This window comes from Drosophila sulfurigaster, chromosome 2R (genome assembly GCF_023558435.1).
Source record: "Drosophila sulfurigaster albostrigata strain 15112-1811.04 chromosome 2R, ASM2355843v2, whole genome shotgun sequence".
NCBI lineage: Eukaryota > Metazoa > Arthropoda > Insecta > Diptera > Drosophilidae > Drosophila > Drosophila sulfurigaster.
This window is the reverse complement of record NC_084882.1, coordinates 24,360,833-24,380,461: the sequence shown is the minus strand read 5'-3', so window position 1 is coordinate 24,380,461 and position 19,629 is coordinate 24,360,833. Positions and strand designations below refer to the sequence as shown.

Below are 19,629 nucleotides of genomic sequence, written 5' to 3'. Positions count from 1 at the left end.
GAGGCTGACCGTTGTCTTTTTGCCTTCGCAAGTAAATCAAAATCTGCACAAAATTACTAGTAGCATTTTGTGGTATTTGGTAAAAGTTTTCTGTTTTTTTTTTTTGGCGAAAAGCACAGAAACATTTTTGAGGCAGGTGTTCCATCCGTTCAACTGGTCTCTCCAGCCCATGTCCACAAATCACAAACCAATGACGGCTAATTAGAGTGAAAAATAACAGCAGCGCCGCAAGTGTAACAATGACTTTTGCAACAAAGAATTCTCAACTATTTCAAGCTGTGGTCCTTCTACTGCTGTTACCGCTGCTGCTACTACTGCTGCTGCCGTTCCTGTTGTTGTCGTTGTTGTTCCAGCTTTTGGGCTGCTTCACTCCTGTTCACTTTTGTTCTAAGTTATCAAGCGCAAGTGGCGGCAAACTTTTTGCCCATGATGTTGTACTGCTTTGAGCCGGGTTTGTGGGCCGGGGGGACAATTTAAAAGAAGATTAAACCGCAGCTGCCTTGGTCGCCATGTGCGCTTCAGTTTGCCCCGGCACCCCCCTTGCCACCGTGACTGTGGCAACATCAAAAGGCGCCATTGCAAAACTTTGCAGCCGCTCCAGGGACACGAAGGACTGGCGATTTTCAGGCGACACTTGTCGAAAGTTGCGCGTAATTACGACTATGTGCGGGCACAGCGTGTGAACGAAGTTGAACTAGAATTTCTCCAGTTCCAAAGGGAGAGAGAGAGAGAGATAGAGAGGGAAACGCGGAGGCTCGGGGTGACAGTCAAAACGACACCTCGCTGCGGGCCTTCGTTTAGTTTATTTATTGGATACCCTACGCTCAGTTGTATCGGGTACACTTCAAATTCCCCAGTGGAAAATTTTTGTTGTTTTTTTTATTTTAGTCTGAGTTTAATTTATATAATTAATTGGAAATAAATTTTATACATTTTTTTTCTTTTTTATCTTTCATTATGGTTTCAATAACTTTAAGCAAGTGCAGCTTATTCATACTTCTGCTAGGCTGACATCTTTCTAAACTAACCCGAGACAATAACAAAAATATTCACACACAAAACTTTGTAGGGTTTGCTCTGATTTTTAGACTTGCATTGTTTGACATTTCAGCTTTGGTGTATGGCCATTGTTTGGAGCAAGTACCCCCCACTGAAGGGGGATTATTTCAATTTTTAAGATGAATTTCCATATACTGACAAACGACAGGCGACGGACGACAGACGACCGACGTATTAATGTGCTTTTAATATAATGAAGGCACACTTAAATGGCGGCTCACTTGAGTAGACAATGAATGAAAACGAAATGATAGACAATGATATGAATACGAAAGGGCGGCTGAGGTGCTGAGGCAACCATCAATCAAAACCGAAGGCCGAAAGTCGTATGAGAACTATAATAAAATCATTAGACTGGTAATCCCCAAACGTTTGCGCTTCCGAAATCAAAATAAAATCATCAGGCTGGAATGATGATGAATGGTTTGGTTAGGCCGTTTGTGGTGCCCACAGAATCTCTTATTGGTCATGAGAAAATCTTTCTACGCTCGCCAATCTCTTTTTAATAAACAAAATACAAACACTGGGGAAAGAAAGAGAGAATCGGCGAGAGACAAAGAGAGAGTGGCATCTAGAATATATGGGCCAAATGATTGTGTTGGCCATGGTTCACTAGCCAACACTCAACAGCCACTGGGAGCAACAACAAATACACAACAAACAGCTGAGATGACCCCACGGCATCATTATCAGACAAAACAACTTGCATTGCAAGCTGGAATGGTCTTTTCCTCTTCTTCGTCTACTGCTGTTGCCGTTTTTTTTTTTTTCGCTGTTTTGTTTTTGGACTGGCTGCTCACTGGCTGGCAAAGAAAAATGAAAATGTTTAACGGGAAAAATAAAATACTCACGTTTCTTTCCCAGGCGAACGTGATTCAATTTGTTTTGTTGGTTAGAAAACTAAAATAGCAAAAAGAATATGAGCAAAGCAAAGCAGAGGCAACCAAAGTACAACAAGCCAAAACCAAGCCAACGCAACGCAAAGCAAAGCAAGGCGAGGCGAAAAAGCATAGCGAAAAAACCAAAAAAAAATTATAGCAATGGCAATGGCTGCAAAAACATTAAATGTAGACCGTCGCTACCATTTGCCCCCCAAAAAAAGAAGAGAAAAATACTGAAGCCCTCAGACCTCAGCGCCTATCAGCAGTCAGACGGTCAGCTATATGAGAGCCTTAAAGCTAAGATCAAGTCGGTCAGTTGGCCAAACTATGAATGAAAGCAACAACTGCAATATACGACCGCCGCCCAAAAGTAGGCAACGAAAAATCGCTGTTATAAAATGCGGGTTGATTGAGTAGTGGTTGTAAGTAGGAATATTTTATTTATATAATATATTCAAAATTAGATAAATACATTAATATTTAAATAATTTAGTTTTAGTTAAAGTTTAAAAGTTTTTCATCAATGCTTCAGCTTTACTAAGAATAAAGGCATCAACTGCAATATACGACTGCCGCCCAAAAGTAGGCAACGAAAAATCTCTGTTATAAAAATGCGGGTTGATTGAGTAGTGGTTGTAAGTGGAAATATTATATATATCAATTTTAAAAATTAGATAAATTCATTAATATTTAAATAATTTAGTTTTAGTTAAAGTTAAAAGTTTTTCATCAAGGCGCTCAGTTGGCCAAACTATGAATGAAAGCAACCACTGCAATATACGACTGCCGCCCAAAAGTAGGCAACGAAAATGTGTTGTAAGCTGATTGAGGGTAAGTATGTAACTTGGGATATAGTTACTACAGCTGTTAATTAGATAAATAAAATAATAGATTGAAGAGTCTTAGTTTTCATCATTCACACCACTCGGAACTTTGTTGACCAACCCTCGCGTTAACAAATGAAGTTAAGTATGTGTGTGGCCAGCAAACATGGCCGCACCCACACAGCCGCACTTGTAATGCGGCATCATGTCCATTGTGCAGCCTGGGAAGGTCATTTTAAATTAGTTTTTGGTATTTTATTTTTTCTTTTGTTTCTTGGCAACGTTTTCAGTTACTACGACTACATTTTCCGCCAGCTTGTGGACGACTGTTGAGGCTTTGGGCTTTAGTTACGTATACCAGTATTTGACAATGTTTATCCAGGGGAATTGCGCTTGGCGCGAGTGTGTAAGTGTGTGTGTGTTTGTTTGTGTGAAAATATTGCTTATGCGTCGAGTGTGGCTGTTATGACAATTACGTAACACATTTGCGTCACGTAAGTGAACCGAGAAGCCAGCTTATATACGCAATGCCAAAGTAATCTCAACTCATGCTGCTCTCAACTGGTCAACAGAACAGCTTACTCATGCCATCTTCGATTTGGCGATGGCAAAGCGCCACTCAGGATGACATGCCAATATGTATAGTGTATATAGTGAGTTGAAGACGAACAGGAAGAAGGTCTGAGGTCCACGTGCTCGAGTGTCTGACAATATCAACAACTTCATTTTGCCTAAAAGCTGGACCAAAATGCGAAAATTAATGGCTGTTGAGTCTGGGAGTCTCATCCAATTGTTGACAATTGTTGTGCATGTCACAAAAAAGTAATAATAAAATAACATCGTCAAAGTGCGTAACACACTTGGACCACCTGTCAGTCCATGCCCCAGTTGTGCAGAGTGTGACCAAGTTTATCAATTCACAACCTTTTATTGAAAAGCAATTTCATTGCATATAAAATCAGTTCGATTTTATGAACTCAAAAACTGCAAATATTTCCCAATTTGAATTTTTATAATTCACCAAAAATTGCTCTGATTGAATTCAAGATTTTATTGGCCTTGGTTTGTGGTCACACTATTTTGCTGACGCCTTCGCACAACCGGCTGCAATAGAAATCTTTCAATAATTTGCCCAAAAGTCGTTTTGTCATTTTGAGGACACGTTCTACCCATGCCCCTAACTCCCTGGCGAGGGGTCGCTGCTCGTTACATCGCGGCCTGCACAATCACAATGTCGTCTGGGCTGTTTCTTTATTGGAATTGTCGTAAAAGTCGATAACAGAGAGCCAGCAGCTGGAGCCGAGACGGCTGCTGCTACTGCTGCCGTTGCTGTTGGGTGCAGGTCACAAGCAATTTAATGTCAATTTTGGTATTAAACGTGCTGTCCAGCAATTCACCTGCTGTTCCGCCTGTCACCCACACACGCCACTAAAAGAGAACGAGAGCAAGGGAGAAAGGGAGAGAGATGCCAGTTTGCCAGCGAATGTTTGCCCAGATGCCGCAAACGCACACTCACTTAAGCACACACACATACACAAATGGATATGAGCATATGTCTTCTAGTATTGTGTCGGATCTGGATGTAGCTTCAGTTGGTGTAGCAGATTTGGTCCAATAACTTTTGCAAATTAATGTTGACATTGACCGCTGGCAGTTGATTAAATGTAATTAATTTCTCTAGAAATGCACATGTTGATTATTTGTTAACACTGTTAACAACATGTGTGTATGTAAGCGAATTATGTGAGTTTGCTTTGTTTGCGTTTGTGTGTGCGTTTAGCATTTAATTAGTTTTTAGTGCAATTGCGACCCCTCCAAGTATGCAACATTATTTTATGAAGTGGCTGCAAATGGCAAAGCAACAAAACAGCTTAACAGCAGTTGTTGTTGTTGTGGTGGCTGCTGTTGGTAAATCGTGTCACACATACATGTTAATATGCTCAGAATACACACACACACACACACACAATCATATTCACATTCACTTACACGGTGACAACTGCAAGCTGCTGCCAAACGCAGCGAAACTTTTACTTTTGAGAACTGAGGGAGAGAAAAAAAAATAAAGAAATTGCGCTCGTTGCGCTCGCTTTTCAGTCTGGCGCTGGCGTTTCAAGTTGAAAATTTGCAAACAAGCCGAAAGACGCAACGAAATTATACGTATATACTATATGTCTGTGTTTTTGCTGCGCGCGGCATGGTTGCGAGGTTAAGTTTGGGGCCAGCTCGGCGTGAATGAAATCTCTGCGCTATTTTAATACGCTTTCTTTAATCGTGCAGCCAAGTTTAAACATATACACAGAATATTTAAGCTATTTGAAAAGTGTTCTAATTAGAAGAAGTGATATTTGAAATGCTAAAACAAATTAAATACTCATGGGTAAACTTCGATAGCGTATACGAAATTGACAAGTTTTGAAGCCAACAAGTTGAATTTAAGCCACATGGAGAGGACACAAATAAAAGGCCAAAGCAAAAGGCCAAGTGAAAGCGCGAAAGACAAACGACAGTTTGCATCAAGGCCAATACGTTGTATATGTCCAACACACACACACACACACACACACACACGCATACACACACGTTCTCACGCATACGCATTGACATGCATGTGTTTGTTAAGTCAGCTGCCGCCATTTTGTAACCATTTTTCCATGTCACTCACACGCACACACAAAGCGAATACTTTCTTGCTTGCTGCTTGCCCCTGGAACGCGGCATTTGCCTCGATTTAGTTGCTACAACGTTCGTTCATTGCCTTTGGGTTGATGAATTTTCCGCACGCTCTGCTGTTGTCTGCAAAGTTATTTTATACAGTGTGAAAATGAAGAAAAACTCGTCACTTGATTAGAAAATGTGCATGCTGATGAAGGTCTCTCTCTATCGCTTTCTCTCGGTCTCTGTTTCTGTGTATTTTTCTCAATGTCTCTCTCTCTCTGTCGAATGGGTCCAAAACAGCAATTAGGCAAATTGCCAACATGCTCTCCAATGACAGTGCGAATTTGGTTTTAAACTCACACACATGTTATCACACTCACATTCTCGCACATGCTTATCGACTTGAGTTGTCTTTGGCTTGACTTGATTAACCTGCTTGGCAACCTTACGAGTCGTCGCTCATTCCTATAAATGAACATATATGTGCATTGACCCAGTCTCCACGCAAAAGACGAAGGCTTTCAGGCGTAATTACATTAACAATTCCAAAAACATTTGGAAGCATGTGCCGCATGTGGCGGCCAAAACTCGTGTAATGTCACTCACTGCTGGGCATTCAATGTGGCACGAAACGTATCCATTATTCAGAACGTGGTGCAAACAACTCGACCGACAAGCCAACAACGTGGCTACGTGTAAGACGACGCAACAAACCACCCGTCGATCCTCTTACCCATTCACACACTAATCCACACACCCACACACCCACATACACATTCATAGTCGGCCATCATGTGGCCTCAGCATATTTTGGCGTATGAACTTGCATAACCTTGTGTGCAAGAGGCATGCAACTAGCTTCAGGCGCAGTGCTGACAAAAACAACAATTCCAGAGAGCAATACATGACTGCACTACACTCGACCAGTTGCATTGAAGAAGACTTTGATAGCTTTGGTGGTCAGTTGGCTGCCTTAAGCGCCACAAACTACACTATAAAAGCTGCCTGGCAATTCACTAATTAGAATCTTCCCAGTTAGCGCTAATCGACTAATCGACTAAATTCATGATGAGATGTAAATGTTTTGATATGAGATGACATCAACCTGATTATATTGTCCTATATAGTGCTATCGATTGACGGTGCATATAGAAAGTGAGAACTCTATGCTACGTTTCAATTTTGATAACAACATTTTCGTCGCTGAACGCTAACGTAGCTGTCTATATTAGTTGTTCAGAGCTTTGAGGCCTTGATAAATGCTATAAATGGACTCTGCATTGGACTTTTCAACTGTCAGTTAACTTGTTATCGCAGAGTGGCCATCAAAACGAAAAACTGAATGCATTCCACTTTTGCCACGGGGATGGTCCATGCGGCTAGCATCATAAGTCACACAGCGTGGCAAGAGCATGCTGCACAAAAGTCAACCGCACCGTTGCCGCTGTTACCGTTTGCCACATTCTTTGCCACAGTCACAAAAGTGCCAGATGTTTTGCCTCATTGGCCAGAAGGAGGAGGAGGAAAGAATTGAAGTGGGAGGTGGGAGCAGCAGCACTCAACTAGTCCATGGACTTGGTCTCGCTTGTTGTGCCGGCTGGCCTGCGGCAGCAAAATGACCAAAATGTATGTTGTTCCGGCTGAATTGCAGATTTAGTCAGATGAGTCCGGCCACAGTGCTGCACACACGTGTGCCTTCCTTGTATAGTATATCACTGCAATTTAGGAATGGTTGCATTTTCATCCTCTACCTTCCCTGCCCTGGCCCTGTACACAATCATACTTAGCTTAAACTGCTAAGCAGCCTATGGAAATTATCACAGGCGGAGTGTGGAGAATATGACTGACGAAATCGATACAATTGAAAACGCTTAGCGTATTTCGGGTGCGGGATAAGCGGCTTATGCTTATGCTTTACTTCTCGCTGACAGTCGCCTGTCGTCTGTCGAACAATAAATACGAATAATGTGTTGCCTGCTTTTAGGCGCGACACATAAATTATAACAATAAAGACACCGAAAGGCATAAAAAAATGGCATTTATTCGCCATTTGGGCACGAAAATCGCTGCGTCTGACTTTGCCCCGAAGGCACCCTGATAATTTGCGTCCATAAATTAACCAAAACTTTAGCCCGCACACTACTCAGCCGCACACACACACAGGCACCAGCACATAGTAGGCATGACATTCTCATGCGTGAGGTCAAATATGGCCACTATTCAATGGCCAGCGAATTGACTTCCGATTGGTTGCTCCGGGGCCACACGGGTAAAATTAAAAATACTGCCCAATATGTATTGTCGAGTGTGTGTGTGTGTGTGCAGTCCATTCCAAAATTGCTTTGTGTGTTATGGCCATTAGTGAGTGCGGGTTGAGTTTCAGTTCGGTTTCAGCTCCCGCTTTTGCTTTTGCCTCAACTATGCAATCTGTTAATTTTGGCCTCCGATGTGCGAACTTTGCCATGGTTATTGATAGCCGCCCGCGCTGCTCTGGCCAACGTTGTCTTCTTTACGAATTGATGTGCCCTCATGTGAAATAATTGGCGCAGTTGTCCAATGGCGTTTAATAATTCATGTGTCTGTCTGTCTGTGTGTGTGTGTGTTGGTGTTGCTACTGCTATCCACGTCAAGGCTATTAAGTTGTGGACTCAATTGCGAGCCCAGATTAATATGGCAGAGCCTGTTGCTGATGCTTTGCTTTGAGGCAGATTCACGAACAAATCTCAGTGTATGACTCAGCGCTTTAATATGCCAAAGGAACATTGCTAGCTAGAGAGAGAGTGAGATAATCCAACAGCTAGAATATATAAATTTAAAATGTGTATATGTTTTTAAATGTACTTTATTTTTGAATAAACCTTATTTTACATTATTTGCATTAATATTAATAATATTAATTAGTTGTTGACATGTACCATTTCTCTGTTAGCTAATTAGTTTCAAACAGAATTGCATTAAAATATAAAATTCAAACTCATTTCGAATTTCCCAGAACATATTTCATTATACTTTTGAAATAAATTAAAAGTGCAACTTCTACATATACTAAATGAATAAAAACTAAATAAATGAGAAATTTTTAAAGGAATTATAATAATTTAAAATAAATGTATGATACATATACATATATATTTTCTTTAAACTGATCACAGCATATTGTTCTGAATACCCAAAGAGAACGAGCGAAAAATGTGTACAAAGAAATAATGTGAATTAAATATTGTTGTATAATGATGTTTAGCTTTCGTTTAATATATTCGACCATCTTTTTTTGTGTTTTGTATTTTCATTGATTTCCCCTTTTTCCAAAAATGTATTTACATTGCAAAATGTACATGAAGTATTCACTAAATTTGATCTAAAAATTTGTGCTAAATACATTATTTTCTCCATTTTTCTTTAATTTCATTTTCAATTTTTTATTCATAACAAAAAATATCTAAATCACTATGATTCGTAATAATATTCATTATTATTGTTTCATACGCTAACATTTTATAGTTGAACGATTTTCAAATTCATTGCCACGTTGATTTGGTCGATTGTGATAGAAGCTGAACTTAGTTCTTTTTTTTAAATTACATGTGTAGTGGCAGATAGTAATCAAATGCAATTTGATATTTAATTTACATTTAAGTAATAAATTCTATCACAATTGAGCAAATCAACAGAGGAATTTCTTAGTTTTTTGTTTAAATTCCAACAAATTATTTTGCACATTTTCAACTTTTTACAATTTATTTCATTCACTTAAAACGAAAGGTTGAATTTCGGCTCTGAATTGTGTCCTTGTGGCTCGCTCCCTGCGTGTATTGTGTGTGTGTGTGTATTCTTATGAGTATGGATATGCGTGTGTGCGGTTGTGTGAGTGTACATACAAATGTGCGTGTGTATGAGAGTGTGTGTGTGAGTGTGTGTGTGTTGATGCTGTTGGTTGATCTCAAAAGGTTTCGCCCTGCCGTCGCAAAAGTTGCGTATTAGTTTGTGGGCGTATTTGAATGGAGGCGTGTTTCATGAGTTTTGATGTTGAATTTAAATTAAATTGTAAACTAGGCAACAAATTAAATTTGTTGAGTATTTTGTTTTCCCCATGATAATATTTAATTGTTGTGGTTCTCATCTTATTGTTGTGATTGAATTCTCTTTCTTGTGGTTTCCATCTTGTTAATGTTCTTGTTGTTGTAGTTGTTGTTGTCTTTTTTGGCATGCTTCTTTATACTTGCTAAACAAAAGTTTTACTTTTTGTTTCTTTGAGTTAGGTGCCTTAAACTTAAAGGACTTCATAATAGGAGTTTTTTTTTCTTGTTTTGCTCTTTCTTCTTGTTGTTGCCTTAGCTTCTGCCGATAAACCGCAGTCTGTTTGGATATGTCTTTTGTTTTTTGTTGTGTATGGCTTTCTTATGCTCTCATTTCAAACACATTCTATGACCTCAGCGCGTAAGGGTTCCTGGAAAAAAATGTAATCAAATATTAAAAGCTGCTTTCAAATATGTACGCTTAACACATTAAGGCAAAGTGTAAAAATGATAAAAGTGGGTACGTAATCAACTGTAATGTTTAATGTAAAAATAAAACTCTGCCCCATTAAATATAAATTAAGCTTTAAACAACTATAAATTGAACGAAAATATAATGGGATATTTTCCATAATCCGGCGGGAATGTTGATGGCGATATTACCGGAACCCCAATTGATTGCATAATTCGAAATATTATAAATACAAACATCGTAAAATTTCCCAATGATAACAATGCGTAAATCGTCGTCCTTGTCTATTCGTGAAATGCAAATGCAAATTTCTATGCCAGCTGACCGCACTGAAAATCAGGCTTAATGATATTTTGCTTAAATTGGCATAATTATCTATGTAGTTGTTGTTCTTTCGCTGTGTTTTCCATTTGTTTTTTTTTTTTTTTTGTTGGTGCAGTTTAAAATTTAGCGTGCTAATTAAAAATAGCAGCAGGCATTTGCCGAAATGCAAAATTCAATTTAATTTAAATATTTTAGTAAATTATATGAAAATGCAGCAGCTGCTGTTGGACTGCGACAGGCAGAAAAAAGGACATTTTGACGCTCCATTGACGCTTTTTTAATTGGCCTTTCTGTTTAATTGGCCAATGGATATGCACGTTTTGATTGCATTGCATTGCATTACAATTACGAAATTACGAAAGGTGCGGCCCTGAGGGCTGCTCTAATGCCGTGTCGTGTCAACGAGAGTTTTCAACAATTTTCACAATGTTCTCACACAATAGAATCGATGGCAATCTGGTGGCATTGCGGCGGCATTTAGATCGATTTATAAATGGCTAATAAATTAAATCATATAACAATAAAATGCCAATTAAATTATGTGTACTCAGTGTAATAATAATCATAATAATTATAATAATGACAATTTCGTATGCAACAATTTATTATGCATGACCACGACTTACCTTCTATTTGCTAATGGATATCTAGCTTTGGTTTTTGCGTTTTCGCTCGCAGCGTGCAAAGTTGATAAACAAATTTCGTTAAAATCCTGTCAAGTCATATGTGTGTGTGTGTGTGTGTGTGTGTGCAACTGTTTAATGTTTGCATACACATTGGTCTTAACTAAATATTTGCTAAACTCGTATTCGATGATGTTCAAGATTTGCAACTGTTTTGCTTGCGCAGATTTTTGGATACAGAAAGGAAAAACTAACTATGTTGCTGGCAAGCTGAGGCTTAAATACTCTTTCAGAATTGGATTTTTAAATTAAGTGATGCGAATTTTGTAAATATACAAATTTGCGTTTCCAAGAAAAGGGAAAGAAGCGGACAGACATTGAAAATAAATCTAATATTTCTGTTTCTTTTAGAAAGCCAAGTTTTAACTTCATAGAATATTACTCTGCAAAGTTTGTGATGTATTGAGCACCAAACTCATTTTAATTTAACTAGCAAAACTAGCGCCAAATGTCAAATACTCAATCATCTATGAAATTGTATTATTTTTAAATATGTATATTCATTTATCTTTAAAGAAATTATATACTGTGATTAGGTTTCGAAAGTGAACACATATTATTTCATTAAATATATTATTCTAATTACAAATGGATTGTTCAAAATAAAATATGCTTAATTATTTGACATTTGTGGCTAGCTAACGAGCTTTCAATTATTTTGTATATGTAAAAATTGTCACAACTTGTTGAGGATTTTAAAAATAAAACCTCTTGGTTCAGAAAACACATAAGCACACATATAAATACGTTATCTATTATCTGGTAAAACACTTAAAAGTTGCTTGTTCTATATGCTATTATAACACTTAAGAATGCATTTGGAAATATGATAAATTGTTGTTCGCGTGGTTCTGTTAGTTAGTGAGAATAAACACTCGGATATACAATAGAGTACATACTTATTTTTACATTTATATGTTATGTTACTCTTTCAGCACGGGGCTCTCCCAACTTGTACTCAACTTATTTTGTAGGTTACCAACTGATATAGCTTACGACTTACGATATATAATCTGACTAAATACATATGTATCCATCTATGTACAACATTTAATTTAAGATTAGTTCTAGCTTAGATTTAGCCTGGCAAATTTAAAATCTCACATAGCTAAAATCATTTGGATTTGCCGCTGACGTCACCATCGACCCGCTTACCTCTTCCTCCAATGCTGGGGCATATTTACTGCTTGCATCGATGGGCGCATTCTTCTCCAAACTGAACGTATCCTCTGTGGTCTTATTGTACGTGGGATTCACAAAATTCATGGAATTTCCTCTCTTCGGGTAACGCTTTATGAACAAATAGCATGTCTGCAAAATATATAAACATAGTAACCGAAAAATAAATTGATTGCTTAGTTACCGGCCAAAATTCATTGGCATACAAATAATTTGCAGTACTTACGCCCACAAGAACTATTACTCCGACAATGGAGCCGACAACGAGCACTGCTGTTGTCCATGCTGAGCTCTGCTCTTCAGTTTGCGACGAGTCCAAGAGTTTGTCATCCTTGTGTGTCGCATTTCCGGCGGGCACTTTGTCTGCTAAGAAGTGAATACATACAACATATAATACTCTCTTAGTTAGCTGTGATTAAAATGGATATTGAAAACCAAAACCAAAATTGAAATTCAATATTTATGAGCAGAAGAAAGTAAAGCACAGAAAAATCTTTCACCATTATTATAAAAAAAAAGGAAATTCAAAGAGTAAAGCAAGCGAGTCTAATTATTTTTTATTAAAAGCTGCCGCAAGGCAATTTATCAACGCAAAGCAAGGAATATGGGCAAATTAGTTATTCAAAGAATGTTTACTCAACTACAAGAGTATTTTGGGCATCAAAGTCAGCGCAGCATGTGCATTATTTGATAATAGTTCTAAAAATATATTGTTTTAATCAAAAATTCCGTCAAGTTCATGAGGATTCTTGTGTTCTGGTCAGGTTGAAGCATAATTAAAATATTTCATTATTTTTGGGAACTGCCAAAAGTCGACGGCATCCAGTGGCGAATGTTTCCGTCCCCAATTCCTGCCCCCCCCCCCTCCCGATTCCCTCTTTCTTCCTAGTGTCTCTCATCTTCCATGCTCCGCTGTGTGTGTCTCGGTTGCCGTTACGCTGTCAACTTTTTATGTCACGCTTTTTGGTTTTTTTTGTGTTTTTTTTCCGTGTTGCTGGTGACGTTGTCTGTGCGGCAGGAAGTTGTAGGATTTTTCCGCTGTCAACATAATTCGTTTTCATATTTTCCGTTTAGAATTTGTTCAAAAGTTAAGCACAGGACGCGTTCGTCTGGCAAAGGATGTGCCGCATTTAACAGCATTGCACGAACTGTCGCCTCTTGTTCTACTTATTGTTCTTCTTGTTGTTTTCTCCATCTTCTTCATCTTATACAAGCCTGTCTGCTTCTTTGTCATTATTCTTATTCTTTTTGTGTTGTTAGTATTAATTTTTGGTCTACGGCTTGTCGTAATTTCCATGAACTGGACGGATCAGCATGAGAATGTGCCGCATATGGCAGCGGCAGCGGCAACGGCAGCAACCGGAATTATCATTAAAAGTTGGCAGCGGCAACAGCTGCACAGCATCGATTGTCAGCGCCAACCGGGGAGCAGGTTCTTAGCAATTTATTTGCGGCATTAACAGACAGTCAAGTGGCAAAAGAAAAGCAGTTGAAAAGCTCTACGCATACTTGCCACATTAATTGCAAGCTGTGTTCGTGTGTATTACTGTGTGTGTGTGTGTGATATAAAATAAACTTCTTTCAAAATGTATTTTTAGGGGCAGGGCGCAGACTTCTGTGCTATCATTTAAAGGTTCTTCCCCACATAGCAGTTAAAAAAGGTTGTTGTGCGTTGAGGGTGTTCCTCAAACGGTTATCGCTGCATTTTAAATCAATTTACTTTTAGTATTTTAAGGTTGTCTAATGCGAAATTAATTACACATTGAAAGAGAGATAGGATAGATAGAGTAAGCTTAATTTAGAGAGGTGTTTTTGTTTATATATTAGTCTACTAAAAAGGGTTTTTCTTAAATTCAACAGAAATGAAGTAGAAAGGTGGAACTAACTAATGATATATGTTAGTATTTCTATTTCCTAGTTTATTTGTAGTGCAGTTTTATTTTTCTTTTTTTCAACTTTTGCAACTTTAAGTTTCCCACTGAGTTGAAGTATTTTGGAACATACTCTAACTTGCTGGCTGTTTGTCTTCCCCTCTTGTTGTGCCATATTTTATGTACTGCCATAAATGTCATATATTATTGCGGGTCCCTAATCTATAGCAAATGCAATTTGCCAGCTCCCAGGCACAGCACAACAAACAATGTAATGTTCCCCCAATTTTTTGTTCGCATTCTGTTCTGTTTATAATCCTGCACATGTGTTTTATATGTTTTTTTAAAGACAGCGAATGGCTCCGCTACCATACTCCAGACCATTCCCGACCAGACCAGACCAGACCAGGTGTATTTCTCGTAGCACCCCTAACGAATATGCCATAAAAATTTCGCGACATGCTCCTGCTCCTGTTCCCGTGTGCTCCTGTGGCTAGCGAAAGCGGAGCATGAGGCAAGCGAGGGAAATCGCAAATGAAATAAAAACGCATAAAATGCTTTACGTTGCCGACGGCGATGTCACCTTTTTTTTGTGACCAGATTAGATAAACAAAGTTGAAAACTTTTCCGGGATATATACCGTATCTCAATGTATAGAAAAATAAAATGTTTGTGCGTGTGCGAGTATGTGTGTGTGTGTGTGTGGCATGTGGCATGCGGCAGCGGCTGACAGCATGTTGCTATTTAATGCCACACAATATGCAGTAAAGTGCGAGACAATGGTAAACTGGCGCTGAGCTGACCAACAACTGCAGCCCAACTGAAAGTCATAAAATTTGCAAACAACACTGGAGCAGCTGTTGACCCATAACCACCCGTGCCCCCTCTCTCTCCTCTACTTCCCTCCTCTATGTTACTTTATGTGTTTGGCTATTAAAAATGCAATCGTTACTTCGAAGGCTCAAAGTTTATGACGCTACCAAGCTCACAGCCGCAGTCGCAATCGCAATCGCAGTCGGAATCGCAGTCGCCGTCTGTCGCTCTGTCTTTTTTGCCTGTTTGTCTCTGGCGTATTTGCGAAACTTTGCCTGCGCTTAATTAAGCAATTTGAAGTGCGGCTGCTGCCGCGTGGGTGGCAATCAAGGGTGGCAAGCAAGGCCATAGAAAAAAGTAGCACAAACCGCTAATTGAAATTGCAGTTATGGCGTATTCCCGTTTGCCGGCTTGGTCATCTAATTGAAATAGTCCTTAACTAGTTTATAGTTATTTACTTGGCCCATCATCCGCCCACCCCCCGTCTCTGGTTTTGGGGGTCAGACCATCATCTGCTCATCTGGTCGCGCGTACTGTGCAAACTTTCGCCTAAGCACTCAGCTCACAATTTTTCTGTCTCTCTCTCTCTTTCAAGCACCCACTTGGTCCAAGTCGTGATCATCATCATCATTAGCAAACATCATCATTATCGTTGCTGTGTAGTCCTTAGCGAGTTTGTCGTTTTCTTAGAAATATAGTGCAGCATTTGAGTTTGCTTGGGTCAGTCTCTGCGTCTGTCCATCTGTCCATTTATTTTGTCGGTCAGTCAGGTTGTGGCAATGTAACGGTATTTGCTTGAGCCGCTTAACGTTTTCTTATTTTATATTCATTCCTTTTATTCTTTTACTTTTTTAAATTGACGTAATTAGGCGCATTTGTGTGGCCTCACACAGCTAAGCTGCTCTTCTCTCCCCAAGCTTTTGATTTGGGTAGGCATAGCAACGCTCGCTCTAGGTTTCACCGACAGCACAAATGGGCAATAAAAAAAATAACAATTTAAAGAGGACTTTACAGTTTAACAAAGTGATTAAAGAGCTTCTTGAAGTGGACATACAATGTATGTAATTTAAATGTTTAAAAGAAGTGTAGAAATGTCGTCAAACGAAGTGAATGAATTGAAATTATAATAATTGAACATTTTTTAATGATTTATGTGTGAAATGCGAAGAAATATTACAAATATCATAATTAGATAAAGCACGTGAAATGCGAAAATATTTTGATGATGAAACTAATTTTAGTGCGTGGCTAATTTTTTTTCTTTGACGGAATTAGCTGGGCCAAAAACTAGCGCGTGTTCGCTCCAGCTGCTATAAATAATAATAATGATGCGAGCGTGTTTGTCATGTTCCATTCTATGTCTCTTCCCAGAAATGATAACAAGAAGCAGCAGCAGCCGAAGCCGCAGCAAATTGCGTGGGCGTTTCTATGGAAAACTTAAGAACCTTATGTGCGCTTTTGAAATGTCCTTCAACTTAGATGGCTACACAGTCGTCTCATCAGCTTTCTATGTGTGTAGACTTTGTTGTTTTGGGCGACGTCGAAAACGTGCTAATTTATTTTCTTGCTTTCAATAGATCAAAGATCAAAGCGTGCTTTTAGGCGCATCTCACAATGGCGTCGCGAAAGGGGGAATTGCAATCATTTGGTTGACTCTGCAACAAACAATCAGCATAGCGTTTGCCGAAATATTTGCCACATTTGCGAGAGTGTGTCACATATTTTTGGGGGAGACTGTGTCAAAGCGCGACAAAATGCCAAAATGCCAGCATCCATGGCAATAATTGTGCTGCAGCCATGAGGTGTTGACAGCGCCAATTTTGCTGCTGATGGATGTGGCTGAATGTGTGTGCGGCTCATGTGGATGATGAATTTGTGGTTAAACTATTTGCTATTTGCCGGCCCCGACACTGACACACCACGCCCTCCTCTTGAGTGCCCACATATGTGGGTGTGTGTGTGTATGCTCTCTCTGTCTCTTGGCCATGTCGTTTTGTGTACAATTTAATTTCATGGCGATTTGTTGTCGACAGAGCAGCGCTTCTCACTTTCTGCTTGTTGCTGATATATCAGTTTGACTGCCTGTCCATCTGTCTGTCTGTCCGTTAGTTCGTTCTTCTCGTTCTCGTTCTCGAGAACAGCGCTCGGCAGCTGCCTCTGCGGCTGTCAGCCGTTCATCATCCGCACTCGCATCCGCATCCACATCCACATCCGTATCCGCATTGTCATCGCTTCTGACAGAGTTGGGCACAAATTGCATGCAGCCAAATTCGATGGAGTAAGTGTCATAGGGTTGTCGCTTAAGCCCAGCACACACTTGCGTGGTGGGGGGAAGGGGATGAGTGGGAGATTGTCGCGACGCTGTTACCATTGTTGCCATTAAACATGTCAGTAGCGCTTCCTTTTGGCGGTTTTTCGTTCTCTCTCTTCGCTCTGCTTTCTGCTTTCGCATGGCAGCCCGCAAAATTGTCATGTATAGCTGTGTTTGCATATGTGTGTGTGTGTGTGCACGTGTGTGTGTGTTTTTTTGAGTGATTATGTCGATATCATTGATGTTGATTTATGATGATGACATGTGCGCGTTGTATGTTGTATGCATGTGTAAGAAATTGGCGTGACAAATGGCAGACGAAATTAAAAGCGAGTAGCGAACAGCTCTCAGCTCTCAGGTGGAAAAGCATTTACAAATGTGTAAGCTATAAATAGCAAAAACTGTTAGACAGACTAAGCATTAAAGTTATGGTTAGACACAAGTAATTAGAAGACATGAAGAGTTTCGTGACAGCCAAACACCAACTACGAAAAGCCTTCCACCCATATAATCTATTGTATCGTATCAATCTCCTACCAGGCATTGCACTCGTTGGTGCATCTTGAGGTAGTTTCGGGGGTGCTGTTGTTGCTGTGCTTGACGGCGTTGGCAACGCTACTGAACTGTTTACTGAACTGTTCACGCGCCAATGAATCGCGGGGCGAGAAAATGTTTGAAAACACAACTTATGTTATATCGCAGGCGAATTGCAGGCGAATCGCAGGCGAATTGCAAGCGAATCGCAGGCGAATCGCAAGCGAATTGCAGGCGAATCGCAAGCGAATCGCAAGCGAATCGCAGGCGAATCGCAAGCGAATCGCAAGCGAACTGCGATTTATTCGCACGCGATTCGCTCGCCATTTATTCGCATTATTATTTAAATGATATCTGAAAGAAAGTTCATATGCAAAAACCTTACTTCAATTATTATATTCAAATATTTTAAAAATATAACATAAGTTGTGTTCAAGGCTTGAACTTTTTAAAAATCGCAGGCGAATCGCAGGCGAATCGCAAGCGAATTGCAGGCGAATCGCAAGCGAATCCCAGGCGAATCGCAAGCGAATCGCAAGCGAATCGCAGGCGAATCGCAAGCGAATCGCAGACGAATCGCAGGCGAATCGCAGACGAATCGCAGGCGAATCGCAGGCGAATCGCAGGCGAATCGCAGGCGAATCGCAGGCGAATCGCAGGCGAATCGCAGGCGAATTGCAGGCGAATCGCAAGCGAATCGCAGGCGAACTGCGATTTATTCGCGCGCGATCGCTCGCCATTTATTCGCATTATTATTTAAATGATATTTGAAAGAAAGTTCATATGCAAAAACCTTACTTCAATAATTATATTCAAATATTTTAAAAATATAACATAAGTTGTGTTCAAGGTGTTCAGGCGATTCGCCTGCGATTTTTGAAAAAGTTCAAACCTTGAACCTCGCAGGCGAATCGCAAGCGAATCGCAGGCGAATCGCAGGCGAATCGCAGGCGAATCGCAAACGAATCGCAGGTGAATCGCAAGCGAATTGCAGGCGAATCGCAAGCGAATCGCAGACGAATCGCAAGCGAATCGCAAGCGAATTGCAGGCGAATTGCAGGCGAATCGCAGGCGAATCGCAAGGGAATCGCAGGCGAATCGCAAGCGAATCGCAGGCGAATTGCAGGCGAATCGCAGGCGAATTGCAGGCGAATCGCAGGCGAATTGCAGGCGAATCGCAGGCGAATCGCAAGCGAATTGCAGGCGAATCGCAGGCGAATCGCAAGCGAATCGCAGACGAATCGCAGGCGAATCGCAAGCGAATCGCAGGCGAATCGCAAGCGAATCGCAGGCGAATTGCAGGCGAATCGCAGGCGAATCGCAAGCGAATCGCAGGCGAACTGCGATTTATTCGCGCGCGATTCGCTCGCCATTTATTCGCATTATTATTTAAATGATATTTGAAAGAAAGTTCATATGCAAAAACCTTACTTCAATTATTATATTCAAATATTTTAAAAATATAACATAAGTTGTGTTCAAGGTTTGAACTTTTTTTTAAAAATCGCAGGCGAATCGCAAGCGAATCGCAGGTGAATCGCAAGCGAATCGCAGGCGAATCGCATGCGAATCGCAAGCGAATCGCAGGAGAATTGCAGGCGAATCGCAGACGAATCGCAAGCGAATCGCATGCGAATCGCAGGCGAATCGCAGGCGAATCGCAAGCGAATCGCAGGCGAATCGCAGACGAATCGCAAGCGAATCGCAGGCGAATCGCAGGCGAATCGCAAGCGAATTGCAGGCGAATCGCAGGAGAATCGCAGGCGAATCTCAGACGAATCGCAAGCGAATCGCAGGCGAATCGCAAGCGAATCGCAGGCGAATCGCAGGCGAATCGCAGGCGAATCGCAGGCGAATCGCAAGCGAATCGCAGGCGAATCGCAGGCGAATTGCAGGCGAATCGCAAGCGAATCGCAGACGAATCGCAGGCGAATCGCAAGCGAATCGCAGGCGAATCGCAGGCGAATCGCAGGCGAATCGCAGGCGAATCGCAGGCGAATCGCA

General features: G+C 40.5%; 1 protein-coding gene across 7 annotated transcripts in view; it reads right to left on the bottom strand.

The window, feature by feature from the left end:
* Nucleotides 1-9,691: 9,691 nt before the first annotated feature.
* LOC133838880 (low-density lipoprotein receptor-like) overlaps nucleotides 9,692-19,629 on the bottom strand; it is a 40,849-nt gene continuing 30,911 nt past the window's right edge. For 6 of the 7 annotated variants that reach the window (XM_062270130.1, XM_062270124.1, XM_062270127.1 and 3 more), the window contains 3 exons: nucleotides 12,323-12,462; nucleotides 12,073-12,228; nucleotides 9,692-9,869 (listed from right to left, as the gene is read on the bottom strand). In XM_062270130.1, coding sequence (XP_062126114.1) covers nucleotides 9,834-9,869; nucleotides 12,073-12,228; nucleotides 12,323-12,462 — 332 coding nt within the window. In that variant the 3' untranslated portion in view covers nucleotides 9,692-9,833. The remainder of the gene's footprint in view (nucleotides 9,870-12,072; nucleotides 12,229-12,322; nucleotides 12,463-19,629) is intronic. The other variant, XM_062270125.1, reaches the window with a different exon arrangement.